Below are 18150 nucleotides of genomic sequence, written 5' to 3' on the forward strand. Positions count from 1 at the left end.
AGGCCTCGTACAGGCTATGCTGGCTAAAACACGTTGGAAAAATAAAGAAACATATTTTCAAAGATCATGTTCTAATACTATCTAGCTTTATTGTGGTTTTTCATTTTAAATTTCAGCTCTGTTTCAGATTGTGATAAAAAACCTAAGTATGGGGGAGTAGGACTGTCTAGTTCTTCGATATTTTTAAAAAATTCCTTTTTATTCATTGGTATATTGTACTGATCCATATTGTATTAGTCTTTGTGTTTTATGGGTAAGGTTGACAAAGATTGCGTTGTGTATCATGCAGTTTGGTAAGAACTTCAGCGCTCTGCTAAGAACTGTAATGTAGGTAGTCTAGGGATGTGTTCTGAAAAATCTCATTGTTTCCTTCACCAAGAACACAGTTTATTCTCATTGCTTTCTTCTAATCTTACTTTGCAAGGTGGGAACCATTTTATGTACTGATACATAACTGTGGTAACCATCCTAACAGACGCCTGCATGTGCTTCTGTGGTGTGCTGCTATGGACCTGCGTGCTGGGTTTTGGCAGTATGTTCTCTGTATTATTTTCAAGGTTAACTGTTAGGTTCTTAGCAGATACGTTGTCTCGGGATTATTATTTCCTTCTAGTGGTTATTTTCCTTTAATGCATCTTCTTTGTTGTTTATGTAGAACGTTTAAAATATTGCTCCTCCTGTGAAATGTACTGCTATTTCTTCTACAGGTAAAAAGGCAACGCAAAATCATGTTCTACACCAGAGATCAGTGTGTGATGCTGTCCCAGTCCTGCTTGCTGACAGACACTCTTTGGGCGGCAGTATTTCTTACTCTTCCAGGCCTTACATGTCCCAGAGAAGAGCAGCACGTTACGCGTTTCCTACGCTTATCAAAGAATAAACAAAATGATTCTTCCAGGTGATACGAAGAAGTAGCGATGAGGAAAAGTTGCTGTGCTTGGTACGTCAGCGTGCAGGACACCACTGCCAAACTGCCGTCATCGTGATTCTCATACTGGCCTGGGAAGGGATCCCGCATCTCCTGGCTGATACGCTGTACAAAGAACTGACACAGAGTCTCAGAAAATACGGCTGTCCCACCAGCCGTAGATGTGCGTTAAATGAAGAGTAAGTTATTTAATAGCGAACGATTGTTGTGTTGCTTGTTGAACGTTCTGCAATAAGTAACTTGAGAATTCAATAGTTCGACTAATAAAATAAATGTAAAAAAGCTCATTTAAAATTACAAACCACTAGGTGTCATTTCAGTAAAAAACTTAGTTCCTGGCTTTTCCTAGAGACCAGGCTGTGAGCATTCAGGGAAATGAATGGCCATGAGCTTCTCTTCTGGCTTTGTGCACGCTGCCCAAAGACAGTCAGTGTGCCCTTTGCATACATGGCCATGCTAACGAGCTGCTATGAAGGTGATATGTGATTTGTTTAAATAAGTGACAGACTGAACACTCAAGGTTAGGATCTTCCTCTCTGTGTCTCTGGGAGGACTTCAGTTTAATTGACTAGATAATATATTGCAGCTGAGGCTCTGTAGCAGTGCTGCCTTTGTGCTGATTTTTGTCTAGCCTGTGTTTAACAGACACTAATAGCTGTACAGTGACCTGAATCTAATGCTTGTGTTTTTAAAGGGTCAGGCTGAGTGGAGTTTTAAGACTTTCAGAGTTGGATCAGTGGTATTTGGAACCAGTGGTAGTGTCACATGTAACAAAATAACTGTGGATTTAGGGGTGGGCTTTAGTAGCAGTAGTATTTTCTGGGATAAAAATTTTATTCAACTGGAAAAGTAAAAATTGAAGTAGTGTGGGTATATCTATATAGCTGTAACTGATTGTTATGTATTTATTTCCCAGAACTGGGGCTTTGGGGAGTTGAGACTGTCTTTATGGGGAAAAAAGTCAGTCCTCTACACGAGTATTTCATTAACAAAAGGTATCCGGTTAAATCATATATTTCATAAACTCCTGTGGTTTTATGCTATGTATAATAAAAGAACTAGCAAATAGCATTGACTTAAACAAGCAAAACAGAAGGAAAAAGATAAAAAGAGCTGTGTTATCGGCCAACTTGGTATGTCTTTATTTCCTTTCATAGTCGTACTTGTGCATGTCAAGGACTTGATCCAGAAACTTGTGGAGCGTCATTCTCATTTGGCTGTTCATGGAGTATGTATTTCAATGGCTGTAAGTTTGCCAGAAGCAAAAACCCCAGGAAATTTAGGCTTCTCACAGATGACCCTAAGCAAGTAAGATTTATTTCATTCATTGGTTTTTTTTCCTCCAGGTATTTATTCCGATGATTTTCAGAACTAGAAATTGTATCTACGGATATCCACCCTTTTCTCTCACACATGTATGCATAACTTCTCACACAGGCACCCAGCTGTTTTGTAACTGTAGAACTTATTAATTTTACCACTGTATGAAAATTTAGTGTCCCTTACTATGTATTAAGATACCCTAAAATTACCCTTAAATGCTTTTCTGTATGCATATTTAGCTCCACTGTGTAACTCTGTAATGTTAATTCTTTGCAAGTATAAAATACAGCTAAATTTTTTTCCTAAGCACCAAAGCCTGCACCTCATAGATTTAGTCCTTTTGTCTTGTCATGGAAAATTTTGTACCTTGGGCTGCACTGCTTTCACACTGCTGGCTGACCCGCTGACAACCTGGTCTTCTGTCTGCCACCTAGAATAAACTGGTTTTTCTGTGAACAGCATGTTTTATAAACATTCTTGAAGGAAATGAACATGCCAAGATATGATACAGTGAAATGATACTGTAATTGCTGCTTATGAGTGTCAGTGATGACATGAAGCTGAGACAGCACAGAAAACATGGTGATATGTGAAGTAAAAACCTCTAAAACCAAAACCAACCAAATGTTTTTTACAATGGGAATAATTTAATGAAAAAGAAATCAGGTGTTATAGACTGATAACCACTGCCTCATGAACATATGTTCCTCAGCGTAACTCAACAGTACCGTTGGTTCTGACTGTAGATGGCTCTAACCCCACTTCCCTGTGGAACTCCTAGATAAAAGTGTCATGGCTTTACTAGCACATCTGGCATGCTTGAAGAGACATATACTACAGCGCAGTCAGTTACCTAGCGCTCTGTTTGGGTCACCTGCCCATCATCTTTCTCAGCTCCTGAACTCCACTGCTGCTAGCTACAGAAAATACCTAGCTGGGTGGAGTCCAGACAGTAGCAGAGGTACTCTTGCTTTTTTTGATGTGTGGTGTATACACAATGTGAAATGTTAATTGTTTCTTGGAAGAGAGTGAAGTCAGTTGTTTCACTGGAGCTAAATATTCCTCCCAAGTCCTATTTTTTAATGAAGCATCTTTTATGCATATGTGTGGGAATGCAAACCCTTCAGTCTCCTCAGAGTTGTGCTGTCCACTCGCACTGTGGGTATTCACAGACTTCATTAGGGCTTAAAGGGGGGGGCTTCTGCCTAAACAGAATAAAGCGCACGCAGTCCTTCTGCCCTTCTCACTGAATACACAACTAAGGCAAAGGCAGTACAAGCTGAAAATAGCCCTGCTTGTCTCAAGAAGGAATTTGTTCTAGACATTTTCATTTATGGAAAAATGTATTTATTAGGGATTCTTTCATCTTAGAAGCCCTGCTCCTCCTCCTTTGTCCTTTTTCATTCTCTGTGATCCTGTGTTTGTAGGTTCTTCCCTTGTGTAATGCTAGGCATGGAGCATTCTGTGCATGTGTTTTCTCTGTAGGTTTCTAATGTTTTTAATAACATTGGCTGATGAATCAACAAAGGTGGCAACCTTGATATGTGCTGCCTAATGAAATATTAGGCTGTGCCAGATCTCTTACGAGACAGCTCAAATAGATCTGTCTTTGATGGGAATGTGCTTTGTGAGACTGCAAGCTGTGCTGGTGATATCACTTCCTCTTGAGTCTGCCAAGTGGCCACCCTGAGCTCCATTTGCACACTTACTGAAGCACAACAGCATTTATAGCAGCTTTCCCTTTTCCATGGAAGTTGTTTTAAAACCTCTTTGTATTCTGCAGCTGAGAGGGATGAGGGTGGCACAGCTGACAGGTATTCCAGGCGGTGTGTGCCTGCAAGGGGAGCACATGCACCCTTAGGCTACCACTGTGCAAAAGCCTCCAGCTCTTGGTGGCAGTGGTGCTGGGGCAGGTGCAGTGTGCATGCAGCTTGTCAGTGCACTTCAAAGAAGTGAAATTACTGGTAAATAATTTTTCTCTTAATTTGGTTTTGTCATTAATTTTTTTAGCACATGCTTCTTTTAGCTAAATATTGGATATTGATGATTTTGCAGATGACATAAAGCTAGGAGGTATAGCAAATTAAGAAGAAGATAGTTCGAAGTCCAGAAAGATTTGGATCATTTGAGGCACTGGATGGAGTGAGATGAGGTTAAGGGTGTAATATACCTAGGTAAGAATAGTACGTAGGACAGATAATTAAGGATGCGTTACCTTCAGTGCAGTTCAGAAAAACTTGTGGTCCCAATCAACTGTTGATAAACTGTATGAGTTAAAAAATACAGTATCAATTTGTAATGTAACATCACATTGAAAAATGTGAAATTATCCGTATGTTTACATACATTTGTGTTTGCAGTATATGGTGATAACGGAGTTTTGGTTTTGGAAATTTTTTTGTTCTTGTTTTTTTTTAAACAAAATAAAATCAACTGTTGCTTTTTGCCACTATACAGTATGCAAAACCGAAGCTGCGGTTGTCTCTCAAAGCCCGGCCCTTGGAGGAAAACAAAGTAGGCAGTGTATCACCACCTTTTTCTTTCCCAGTTGGTTGGTGATTTTCCTGGAAAAGCAAAAATTTAGGAAGAGAACATATGGGTTGTTTCTAGAAGTAAGCGCTTAAATGTTAGACTGCCATAGAAGCCCACCTAGCTGGTTCCATGTTTATATGGCTTAGCCCAAGGAAAGGAGTATTACTTCCAAATCTAGTAGATACACATTTCCATAAAGTCCTGAGTTTTGCACCTCCGAAGAACAAAATATTTAACAAATGTTCCTGATAAAAGTTCTGTTGCAATGTTAGAAATGTACCTTTTCCCCTAAGAGATTAAATTAATGTTAAATGCTACTGGGAGTTACTCATACAATTAAAAGCAAAAGGTGGTGGAAACCTAGGCTTCTTTTAGCAGGGCTGTGACAACATAAATTAAGGCCCCATAAGCAAAACGCTACAAGAAGACCTGGGGTTCCATCTCCACTCAGCATGTGGTGTAATTTTTCTCTTCTGGATGTTACTTCTCTATTTTGTGTGAAACATTCCTCCCTCCTTGACAGTCCACATATCAGCTCGGGGGAAATGATGCAGAAATTGGTTCTGTGTGTGTTGGGTTTCTTCGCCTTAGCAGATGTCCTCCATTGTTACTTGGTTAACTTACATGTAATGATTTTGGTATTTTAGTCATGCAATAGTGAACTTTTTTTCCGGTTAGTGACAAAGGGCAGCGGAAGAGAAGTCAGATTAATAAACTGTGAAATACAGACTGACTTGTTAGGCATCTTTAATCTGGATTAGAGTCTTACAAAGCAAATTACAACACTCTAAATGTCACCTTTCTCTGCAGGAGGAACTTCTTGAAAATAATTTGCAAACTTTAGCTACTGATTTGGCTCCGGTTTATAAAAAGCTTGCTCCTGAAGCTTTCCAGAACCAGGTAGGCCTGTGACATTCAGCTGGTGTAGCTGTAGCTCTGAACAGACAGCATAGTTTAAAAACAAGATGAAACCCCAAAGTATGTTTGTCGGTAGAAGCCACAGACCTCACAGACGTGGTGGATTCCATTGCTTATTTACAGCAGTTGCTTCATTTGGCTAGTTTTAAAATAATGCACCTTTTTTATTCAAACTGATGGTTAAGTTATGCCTTGAGCTGTGCACACGTAAATGGCTTAGAGGTAATACTGTGAATAAAATGTTTTTATTCTTTAAAGGCATTTTGACTCTGGTGAAGCTGATTATCTTCTTGAGAACCAGTCATAAGTGTCACATATTTCATAGGAAAATAGGTGCTTTCCGATTGTTCTTACTGGCTGCATTTGTTCAGTCCCAAGTGCAGCTGTGGCTCATGGGGTTCCAAGCCGCTCACTTTCAGTCCCAAGTACCTGTAGTTTATTTTACTTTTAGGTGGAGAATGAACACATGGGCCCAGACTGCCGGCTTGGATCTAAGGACGGTAGGCCTTTCTCTGGTGTAACAGCTTGCATAGATTTCTGTGCCCATGCCCATAAGGATACACATAACATGCACAATGGAAGCACTGTGGTACGTACACAGGATTTTCTCATTTGTACTGTTTACTATTGTGATAACTGTGTGTTTTAAAATGCTGCTTGACTTAGCCGGGTACATTTGCATGAAGGTTGGTTTGGTTTTTTTTAGGTATTATGACATTAACTGCATGTTGCCATTTATAAATTCCCATATTATTTGCATGTATTTAATACTGGTCTACAGATGATGTAAGTTCATCTTATTACAGAACAGACCACGAAAGGTATGGGAGTGATCCCTACTACAAAATACCTTCATTCTTTTGAGACACCCAGGTCCTTTGGAGAGGACTGGCCATAGGACAGATAAGCTATTCACAGCAGAGGTTTGGTGTTCAAAGGCAAATAATTACCTAACCAAGGAGCCGTATGGAAAGAGCTGTAGAGTAAGAGCTAAATCAAACTGATTCATCATTAACTCTACCTCCCTGAAGCTCAGTTCTCATCACATTAACTTAATCTTGCACTGTGCACTTACCAGGCTTCATGTTAGTGTAGTTACTAGTCCAAAAATAGAGAGTACTGTGTCATGGTGGAGTCAGGTGACTTTTATGATCTCAGTATGAAAGAAAAACCCGCAGGTGTGGGTTTTTTGGTGTGTAGTTGTTGTAACAAGTACCTTGCTGAATTGCTGGGAGGGGGGAACATTGGGGAATTGCTCAGTTAAGTGATTGAGACCACAGTCTTGAAGAAAGCCAAGCTCAAAGGAGAAAAGATAAAAACTGGCAATGTGTTTTTTAGTATTCAAAGCATTTCAGTGCTCTAGATTGCTAAGATGACTTCTTGTACGTCAGTGGAGGTACACTCAAGAGTAATTTCTCTATCAAGGAATGCATATCTGGAAAAAAATTATCTGAAATCTCTGTCTACTCTAGAAAGGGTCTTTTTTAGAATTTGGAATGAAAATTGTATTATTATGTTGCTGTGAATCAATAAAATGTTGCATTCACACACATACTTAACATTTGGCATTTGTATCAGCAATGAAATGACTGGTACAGCTGTTTAACGTTGTGTGCTTGTATGTTGGGCAAATGTCTGTTACTTTAAAGGACAGAAGCGCAGGTCTCAGAATTCACCAGGAATGGCAGTCCTGTTTTGCCCTAGCGTTGAATGCCACTTACATGCACATAATCTGTAAGAAAGTGCCAGAACCATACTTCGCAAACTATTAGTGAGATGCTATGTGTGTGAGAGTAAGCTCATGTGATAGTACAGTCCGTTCAAATCTTCTGAAGTGTAGGAATTCAAACCTCTTAAAGATCCCAGATTTGAAAATGAGGCTTCCTTTTCATGACAAGTTGCATGGTATACTTTTAAATTAAATTTAATTCAGGCATTCTGAAAATAATAATACTTTATGTGCTATATTGCCTCTTAATTTAAAGACAAATTAAATAGAAACTGAGTCTGCTATTCATTCCGCCACATTGGATCCCAGAGAAGTTGTAAGTTGTGGCCAGAAGCAGCTGAAGGGACTATTAGCCCTGGTTTTTTGACGAATGTACCAGGGAATAGTTCTACAAATGTATTCACCCATAATCATCTGATGTTATTTCAGCCTCAGATTATCCTTGCTGGTGTTGATACTTTATTTCTATGGATTGTGCATAATGTGTTTGCAAGTAATTCCAAATCTTAAAGCATGGAAAATTATGACCTGTGCAAGGTTGCTGTATAGGCCAGAACTTATCACTGTCGTTCTGTTATCAAGTTCTGCCAAACTTTGTAAGCCTTGAAGGACATTATCAAATTACTGTAACTGCTGAAAACCAGGCCTTAGAATCCAATTTTCATCAGACAGCTCACTCATACAAATAACTAGTGCATAGCTGATAGTCTCTTTATTTAGGTTTGTTATCTCTTTATTTTAATATACTTGCAACAAAGGGCTATATATAAACAGGAGATAGTTGCACGTATTAATGCTCAGTTTATATACTTGAATTGGGGCATTTGCAAGGTCATTAGGGTTCAGTTACCTAATGATCTATATACAGCCTTCACAGTGAGTACATAGGGCTGTGACTGATAGGACATACAGGGTTTGCTGTCTATTCAGTCTGTCTAGCTATATAGTTACAGTGGTACGTATTGGAAGCCTAAAGGAAAAAAACATTGCTGTTCTGCAAACGGTGATAGGACATGCTGGCTTTCGTCAATCTAGATCAGTTTGATGATGATCGAAATTATAACCAATTCTGGTAATAAGATAGGAAAACCAGTGGTAAGAACACAAAAAGAAATTCCTACGTGTGATTCTAGCTTCTGTTTGGTCACCAGCTGCATTCCCATTCAGTTCCAGAAGGTACTTTGGCTACCTACTTACTTTAAAATACATTATGATTTCTTATAAATAATCGGTAATAACGATGGAGGAGTCATTTACGTAACTATGACACATTTTGTCTGTAAAACGTACTATGTGCAAGTTATACATCTGAGGGGATGGTTTTCATATAGATTGCTTTCTGATAACATAGTAATAAACATAATGAGAACAATTTGCACTGCCTTACAAACTTCAAACTTCCATAACCTATTTTTCTCTTGTATTTTATTTGATTTTTTTAATATGGTAGTCACACCTTACAGTTTAAATCTGTATGTCCAAAGTGTACTTGTCATCTTGCATCTCATTAGTGTTGGTAAGACAATTCTTCCCTTCCTCCTTATTCCAACACAAAATCTTCATTTATAAGATCTAAAGTTCCTCTAGAATAAAAAGGTTAAAATTAATACCTTATAAGTTGGTATTTGCGAACGTTGCCAGCTCTATCACCGCTACTTGCGGTGTAAGTGACACCTTCTCATTCTCTCCCTTCAGTTACTGGTGAATCACTCTTACCACAGATATGAAAGGAATGCTGCACAGTGCACAAAAAGGAAAGGAAAACCAGACTCTATTTAAATTATTTAAACCAGACACAGACGTGAGTTCAGCAATGCACTTAGATGAGTTTAACGATAAGCATGAGAGTTTACTGTATACTAATGTATTATCTAATGAGCTGTCAATAATAATTCCCTTGCTCTGTCTCTGCCGGAATTTCAGAAAAGCATTCCTTGTGTTTTTCTGGGTATACATGTTTTAATGATTAGCTGTGTTATTTGTATGCGATTCTGAAAATAAACGAGGCTGTCATTTTTGTTAAAATGAGGCTGTCATTTTTGTTAGCAGTGGGGGAAAAAGTCTGGGAAATGTCTTCTATAGATAAAAGATAGAATAGTACATCTTAACTTACACAAATTGATGTTTACCATGGGAGATTTGATTTGCCGAACACCTTTCCTGGCTAGCAGAATCATGCCCTGAATTTAGCGGGGCTGCTTTTTGGTAGAAAAGCTAAAACTATTCTCTGTTTGCTCTGTAGTATAATGAACACACTTGGTAATTCTACAGAGGTGTAAACTAACATTTTTATCTGAAAGTAGGAAAAGTAATTTCTGCCTACGGATTGAGTTTTTAAGTCAATAAATATACCATCGATTTTTACTCAGACTCCTTTTGTCATCTTTTAGCGTTCTCCTAAGGACCGCTGATGTACGTTTACAACTGCAGTGTTAGGGTGCAGTGTTCCTTGTAGATACGAAGCTAAATGAGCAACACACAGATAAAAGCTTTGTAGTTATTAATGGAGCCTGTGAAATATTTCTGTTTGTTGGATTAGCTGCATAGGATCATGTTCTGCATAGCTGTGTGAATCCATTTAAATCACTGGAACAAAATGGTGAATGAAGACTTCACTAGATCTATAGGATGTATATGGGTGTTTCTTATCCTATGGGGCATGTTGTCCTTTTTGAGGAAGGAGGGAAACAAGCTGCAATTACGTGTAATCATTGGTGCCACACAGTCTGTAGCAGGCACTGTGGAAGAAGGGGAGGAAGATAAATCTATGCTTCAAGGGCAGCTACAATATAAAATGTATTAGCAGCAGCAATAGCGCTAATCAGGAATCCATCAACAAACTATTCCTGATTTATTTAAAAAAAAATCCTCTGCTCTTCCAATAATTTACTGTATTTCTTAGTTACAGCTCATCAAATCATTGCATATAGGTGGAAGCCTTTGCAATATGTACAGATGTGTCTGTGCAGGTTAGATACATTCTGGGCCATGCCCACAGCTTGCTTTGTGAACTGCAGAAGTCCTAGATGCTTAAACTACTGGTGGTTCAGAATATACCAAACAGGAGAAAAGATAAGCCCCGCAGAGCTGTAGAGGAAGGATTTTTATTACTGTTCTTTATACTGTGAAAATGGAGAAGCATTAGAAGATCACTCTATGGCGTGCGCACCATAGCTGTCTTGCAGCATACATACAGAAACGCGGACTGATGGTACGTCTGTGTGTGTATATAGTGGCCAAAAGGAAAGTACGTTTGGGGTTCCCTTCTCTGACTCTCAGACTTACGCAGGCTTATCCAGGGTGTAACAGGCCAATAAAACACACAGTCTGTCTCAGCTGTAAAGGAAAATCAACATTGTTCCTATTTGTAATGGTAGGTGATGATGCAGCAGCACCTCAGTCCCAAATGGCACCCCCTCTGCTTTCCATCTGCCACGGGAAGATGAGGATAGGAAACTTGATTACATCTTTCAAGTTTAGAAAGGCTGTTTGACTGCTTTGCTGAAACTTGTACTCAAAACGGCTGTTCTTACGACACAGTGGAAAAGGCTACATCATTTCTACATGTGAAGTTCAAGAGGACAAAGGCAGATCAAAGAGTCCCAGAATAATGCATTGGGAGCTGCGTAGCTACAGATGTTTCTCTGGAAATCTGTGGAGGGAATTTCATTGAGTTCATGGGTGCATTTTAAGTTTAAAAGAAACAAAAATAAAGTTTTACAAACATGCAAGTTCTACCATGACATCACTAAACCCAGAATAGGTAATGGTTTTGATCACCAAGCACACTGGAAACCTAAACAAACCACTGGGCCAACATTTCCTTTGGCTGTTGAGCATTCTGGATGATTTAGCTGTGTGTTCTGGAAAAAGTATTTAGAGTAGCAGGGTACGTAGCTTTACTGTGTAACTGGACTTTGTAACAGAGTCGATTGGAGAGTCGATTGGTTTTCTCATGTTCAGGTTTCATTTTGGTTGGTCTGCAGCACAGTATCGGTACCGATGGAAACTATTGCTTTTAACTTCTCAGCAATAGCTTCTCTTAAGATTCTTAGTAGAGCGTTTTGCACAGATGGGAATATTAGAGTGGCTGTTGAAGTAGATGTTGCTCATTTGGTGGATTACTTCAGCTGTAAACTGCTAGTTTATTTGTAGGGCTTTAATCTGTAGCTGGTTTCCCCATAACATTAACTTCTCAGTTGCCTGCTTACCACTGTGTCCTTCCTTTTATATTAAAATACATTATGGAGGACACTGACCTTGAAATTTTACATACATTAGATTTGCTGTCATGGTATTTAGGCTGTAGGTGTACTGGTCATCAGGTTTTTAACACAATTCTGAATATACACTGATTTCTTAATTTTATGTATTCTGACTCAGTATTTAATATATTGTGTGTATTGGAGCTGACGATACTTTCAACGTAGTTCTGCCAGTATCCTGCAGCCCTCATCTTTAGTTCCTCAAAACAGTTTGTTAGCTGTGTGGGCTTTGTGATAGTGACACATATTCATTTTTGCTTAAAATAGGTTTTCCTTCAACCAGTACAGGCTTTGATTTTTGTCTCTGTTTGTATGCTCACCCCTGGGCCAAGCACCGTGGAAATGTAGAGCTAATCTTATGTTTGCCTAAATGTAAGTCATATGAAAGATAATTAATACATTTTTAAAAGTAAATCTTTATGGAAAAGAATAAATCTAATAGATGTACAAGATCAGTTTTCCATGAAAGTGTCTGGTAAAATACATGAAAATTTAGAACTGTAAATTGGATGAGGGTCTCTGTTTCCAAAGTAAGCAAGATTGTGGATTGAATCTTCAAGATACGGACATTTTTCAGACTAGTGCGTGGGTCGAGACATGGGTTGGACAGAGTATTTTAAAAGACAAGTGAGAATCACCCTGTTTCTGATGAGAAAGTGGCAGCTAGGCCCCTCCGTACTTGTTTATCATTGCTTTACTTTTTAATTCAGAAGGGGAGCGATGTGCTGGGCTTTTTTAAGAACACGAGTCATATGTGATTGTGCTCTCTATATATCCTATTCTCTTTCACTCTTCCTGATTGACTTGGAAACTCTTGCCAAATTTCAACCAGATTTTATTGACCTTTGTGGAAACTGAATTGTCTTTGGAGATTTTAACCTGTTATTCCAAGTTGTGAAATTTCACTGGTGAGTGGAGGAGATGGGTCCAGGTTGGCTCCTTCATCAAGGAGCATGGTTCTTGGCTCAAGGAGCAAGTGGCATGGTTCTCACAGCCCAGGTTTATCTGCATGCTTCTGCTGGCCCAGCAGCCAGGCGGCACCCAGCCTCAGCTGGGCCCTGTTCCTGCTCGCTGCCCAGCGGAGGTGGTGGCGGGGCACGGAAGGGAGCAGGGATGACGGTGCTGGGGTTGGGCGCGTGGAAGCGTGGGGACGGAGAAGTCCATAGGAAACCAGGCGCCATTTGCTGCTCATGGAACAACTTGTTGTTTTTTCTAAATCTTCCTCAATAGTCCAGAGGCTGCCCAGCGGAGGTAAGTACGCATGGAGCAAGCACATCAGTAAACGCTACCCATCAGCTTCTAATTGCCCCTTCCTTCACTTTGCCTTCTTAAGAGCCCTTCTCTTGATCCTTTCAAAACGCCACCTGAAAAGCTCTTCTCCTTTGTCTCCACCCCTCAAAGTTTCTCCTTTTGCTGCTCTGCAACTGTCAAGCTTCGCATATAGCTATTTATAAAGCCCTAACTGCCACCTTATTATTACAGATTTTTAGTTTGTGATTCTGTAACTTTATTGTTCTGGAAGTAATTGTGTGATGCCTTTGTGTGAAAGCTGTGCTGCAAAATAAAATAAGTATGTTTGGTTTTCCCCTCCCTCTAAATAATAATAACAAATATCATTCTTCTTCCCTGGAATGTTAGGCATGGTGACAAGATTCTGGGAAACTCGATTAACTGTTTATGATGGGTATCACGTTCAGCCTACACAATGATGGAATGATAGCGTTTCCATTTAGGGAGTATCATCTTATCCTTGGATGGCGTGCATATTCCTGTATGTGTGTAGTTAGTAACTTAACTTCCTGTGAAATAGAAGCTTAAGCAAGCCGTGATATCAATGTATGGCTTTCCAGCAATGTAGTCTGTTGTTGTGAAAAACAGTAGTCTCTTATGAATGTAACTGATAAATCTAAAAATGGCACGACTATTTGCCCACTTTTTCATATATGTAAAATGGTTGCCATCCCTTGGAAAGCACAGAGTGAAACCAGAAAGCATACCGCTGGGTTTAGCGCTGCTTTCAAGGTGAAGGGTTGGTATTATTAATAGCCAGAATTTTTAAGTGCTGAAAATTCTAAGTACTGCAAATGTTCAGCAGTGATTTGGCAAAATCAATTATCGCAAGAAAACTGTTGCAGCAGGTTTGAATATTTATCCATGTTTCTGATGTGCCCTTATCAAGCTGGATGTAACCAACATTCTCCTCTTGGCTCCAGTATCTCACCAACACATAATCTAATAGGAGAAAGTAGGTCAGTGGCCTAAGAGAAACCAAACATTTGCTGAGTCTCATGACTCCATTACAGCAGGCAGGCAGAGCTGGGGAAGGGTGTTGATTTAAGGAAGTGTGTATAAAGAGAGAGGGAGGGAGTCAGAGCTGAGATTTGCTAAAAACATAAGAGCAGTACGAGTAACTGTTTGTGGCTTTTTCTCTCATTTGCCAGCCAAAACAAAACCAGTTCCATGTCATAGAAACTTCTTGTTCAATCTAAAAATAGTATTTTATTTTTTCATAGTTTTTAGTCCTTAAAAATTAATCTGAACATCGAGTATGTATAAAAAAAACAAAAAAAAATTCTGAATGCATGGGAATTTACAGCTCAAATTATTTACCAAGGTTGGCATGTATTTGTGGATAGCACAAGTTGAGCCAAAGTTTCATTTTTCCTGTCCAAGATGTGTGCCTTGATATTATTCTTCAAGTACCAATAATTTTTCTGCGTTATCGTAAATCAAACAACATATTTGTAAGATGTTTTCATTTGAAAAACCCATAGCATTCAGGTCATAAAAGGTAAGAAAACAATGAAGTCTAATATTTAAATAACTTGTGTATTTTATATATGGGGTTGTATTTGTAAATGTTTCTGTTCTTGCCAGGTCTGTACATTAACGAAGGAAGATAACCGGAGAGTGGGGGTGATTCCAAGTGATGAACAGCTCCATGTGTTACCTCTTTACAAAATTTCACAAACAGATGAATTCGGCACCGAAGAGGGACTGGAAGCTAAGATAAAAGCCGGAGCCATACAGGTGCTCACAGCTTTTCCCAGGGAAGTACGAATGTTAGCTGAGCCTCTCAGAGCTACAAAGAAAAAGAAACCAGACACAAGGAGGGCCCCGACTGAAAAGCAGCCATTAATGGATAAAAAATATTCGACACCAGTAAAGCTGAAAAGTGAAGCCCCAGAAAATCTTGGCAACGCTTTGCATTGTTTAGGTGAGTGGTGCTTATTACATTCTGCCAGTCTCTCCTGATACTGTGTGGCCTCTTACTCCCCATCTGAGGGGAAGGAAATGCTCCTTAGTACTTGGTTTTGTAAAATACCTGCATATTCTGCATTTTAGGGGCTAATGAGCAGGAACTGTAGTCAATATTCTCTCCTGGCACAGGAGAAAAAACAGGTCATTGCCCCAAAATAAATTTCTGGTGGTGTGTGAGCACCAGTGAAATATTTCCAAGTTCCTATATTCTAATAAATAATGGCAGTAGAATCATCTTGAAATGTGTTGTAGGAATGTTTATCTAAATAACTGACATGAATTTTTGTCATTTGAAAGTACAAGAACTGTGTTACCAACTTCCTATGTAAGACAATGACTTTCTCAGAACTCGATAATTTCCTGTCAATGGTATGGATACTGCTGCAAAAAAACCCCAGGTCTTATTAAATAAGACAGCGCTACTGAAATGGTTCGTTGAAATATTCTTAGCAAGGGCCAGAGAGGTGGAATCTGTCGGCAGCTAGGTGAAAGGTATGCCGTGCTTGTTCTGGTACAAGGTGATTGCTGTGGGCAGGCCCCTGCTGTAGCATGTGTTTGTGCAACACGGAACTGTGACTTGGCTGAGCTGTGCGGGGGCGCTTTTCATTTACGCTGTTGTACCTGGGGTCAGGTTGTGGGCCAGTACCTTGGACGACAGAACTATTCCAGGGAGCTTTGCAGTAAAGAGAAGCAGCAAAGAAGGAAGAAGTGGAGAGAGCCATGGACTTTGATTCTGTCATTAGAGGGGAAAAAATAAATAAAAGTAATTAAAGCGTAGTCTATGGACTTAGATTCTGTTATTAGAGGGGAAAATATAAATAAAAGTAATTAAAGCATAGCCTATTTACCTTTTAAGAAGAAGATAGGAAAATCAGCCAATCTGCTATAATTTTATTTCATAAAAGACATCCAGATATACGTAGTAGAGTTAAGGGGAGGAGTAACAGTTAAATGTGTTTAGAAGAACACCTGCATTTGGCGGTGGGGGGATGAAATTTTTTAAAAAATCCATTTGACACATTTTTTGTCATTTGTACTCTGTACCCTGCTTTGCTTCAGTAGAGGAGTCAGGACAACCAATAAACATTGCATATAGCAAGATGGAATAAGAACAAGCAAAACGGTATTACTGACACCCGCAGGAAATTACAGACGTTCAGTTAATCCACATGCAAGTTTGGGAGACACAGTCCAGGCTTTGAAAAAAAATTAAAGGACTCCTCAGGCTGAGGATGACGTCCAACAGTAACTTTGAATCAATGATTAATAACTTCCATTGTGCTTAGGGTGGATGGGAAGCATTAGAGGGCTCTTGTTTGGGAAGGAATTCTGAAATTGTCTGATCTCACTGGAACTCTGTTTGGAAACACTGAACCGGAGTTACAAACTGCCTACCTGAATGTGACATTGTAGTTACAAATAGATCTGATTTTGGTGTCTGAAACCCATGCGTTTAACAAATGGTACACTGTGCGGAGTTTTGCCGTATGCTTTGGGAACACAGAATTTTGTTCCTTGAACGTGCAAAAATGATAAAGTAACTGTAAACAACCAAGTTACTTCATTTGACTTAAAAGTATTTTGGTAAAGTAATTTACAAGGGCTGGTGATAATAAGTCACAGAGCAAGGAAAAATACTTTTATGAGTGAGAAAGTTGTAAAAATGAAATATTTATTTCTATCATCAACCTGCAGTTTTTGTCATGGAAGTTTTGATAGTGGAGTCTCTCAAAATAGGTGTCAACACTGCAATCCCGAAATGTTGCCAATGGTGCGTATTGCTGCACTTGGCCATGTGAACATTGCCAAAGAGGCTTCAGTAACTGGGCAGCAGTGGCAGAGGAAGTTCAGGTTTGCAAAGCGTAAGGTGTTGTGCTCTGCAGGAGATAAATCACTTGAAGCATTTATGCGCATCACTTATGCGTTTAGTTGTACAGGACAACGGCTGGGTAAAGACCTCAGCACACCACTGCTGCCCTGCCCCTAACCCACAGTAAAATGCAAAGATCTGTAAATATGGATTTAGAATACTACAGTGTTGTACTTGTGTGTACTGGTTTTGGGGGGTTACAGGGGATCAGTCATTGATTGGTTCTGTCCATTCTGCCAGTGGCAGGTATCATTTTAGTCCTGAGGAGTGGAAAATTTTCATCTAGCTGAGATTGTTAGGCTTAATAGGAAAACAAAATCAAAGGGCCTGTGAAACAAAGGAGTTGAGATTGGACTATCCAGTAGTCATGGTAAACTAGAGGAAATGATTATTTAAATCAGCATCGCTTCATATTAGTAGCGGCATTCAATTCTGGTCACACCGTTTAAACGTAAAACATTCTCCTAATGTAAGAACAAAAGAACACTTAGCTACACTTCAGCTGTAAAGGAAAAGGTATGGCTGAATGGTGTATGTATAGTACTCAATTTACTAACAAGGACAAGAGTTTAGAATATTGGTTTGGCTTTTTAAATATTAAAAAGAATACGGAGAACATGCAGTTAGACGAGATAATCATGGTCTATACCGTCATGTTTTCGGCCATGTGAGGCTTATCACTCTCTGGAGTAGCCTGGGAGGATGATGAGGGAGTCACAAGGCCAGCCATGCCGTACTGCCTGTTACACAGATGTAGTGTGTCCTTTTCAAAGGGACCTGAGAGACCCTGCTAACCCGCATGTCTTCACCACACAGAGAACTGGAGATTAAAAAGAGATAAGAGGACTCACTAGTCCTCTTTACTGTCTTCACCTGGCAGCAGAGGTGGTGAGGAGGGCCTTCTGATTGCTGAAGACTGATTATGTCAGCTTGGTAGCGCAGGCGTATGTGAAGACTTGGTTTGAATCTCCACGGTGCCAACCCTTTGTAGAACCACTGCATGTTAAATAGGGTGCGCTTGTCATGCGCCTTTTTCCAACAGCAAGCAGCAGAACTATTAATTTTTACATTTGTGATAATGCTGAGAGCCTTTGAAATCCTAAATTATTATGAAACATGCATTAAAGATAGAGGCCTTACATCCTTCCTTGTATAGTCCTGTCATTTAACCATGTTATTCTGGAGAAATAAACTTTACAGACAGAAAGGTTCTTTTTATCTCCATTAATACTGTCAAATGCTTCTTGGCCCACATTGGACAGAGCAGGAGAGGAACCATCAACTTAAGAGACAGTTTCTCAGCTGGCCGCAGCAGAGTAGTGGC

The 18150-nt window shown here is 39.5% G+C and overlaps 1 protein-coding gene across 6 annotated transcripts in view; it reads left to right on the top strand.

Moving 5' to 3' along the window:
- Positions 1–18150, top strand: part of TET1 (tet methylcytosine dioxygenase 1) — an 80350-nt gene that overhangs the window by 49577 nt on the left and 12623 nt on the right. For 4 of the 6 annotated variants that reach the window (XM_037401021.1, XM_037401024.1, XM_037401025.1 and 1 more), the window contains 6 exons: positions 899–1107; positions 2086–2236; positions 5594–5683; positions 6153–6290; positions 12926–12946; positions 14573–14912. In XM_037401021.1, the coding sequence (XP_037256918.1) occupies positions 899–1107; positions 2086–2236; positions 5594–5683; positions 6153–6290; positions 12926–12946; positions 14573–14912 (949 nt within the window). The remainder of the gene's footprint in view (positions 1–898; positions 1108–2085; positions 2237–5593; positions 5684–6152; positions 6291–12925; positions 12947–14572; positions 14913–18150) is intronic. The other 2 variants (XM_037401027.1, XM_037401023.1) reach the window with 1 other exon arrangement.

The sequence above is a fragment of the Falco rusticolus genome, chromosome 9 (genome assembly GCF_015220075.1).
Source record: "Falco rusticolus isolate bFalRus1 chromosome 9, bFalRus1.pri, whole genome shotgun sequence".
Classification (NCBI taxonomy): domain Eukaryota; kingdom Metazoa; phylum Chordata; class Aves; order Falconiformes; family Falconidae; genus Falco; species Falco rusticolus.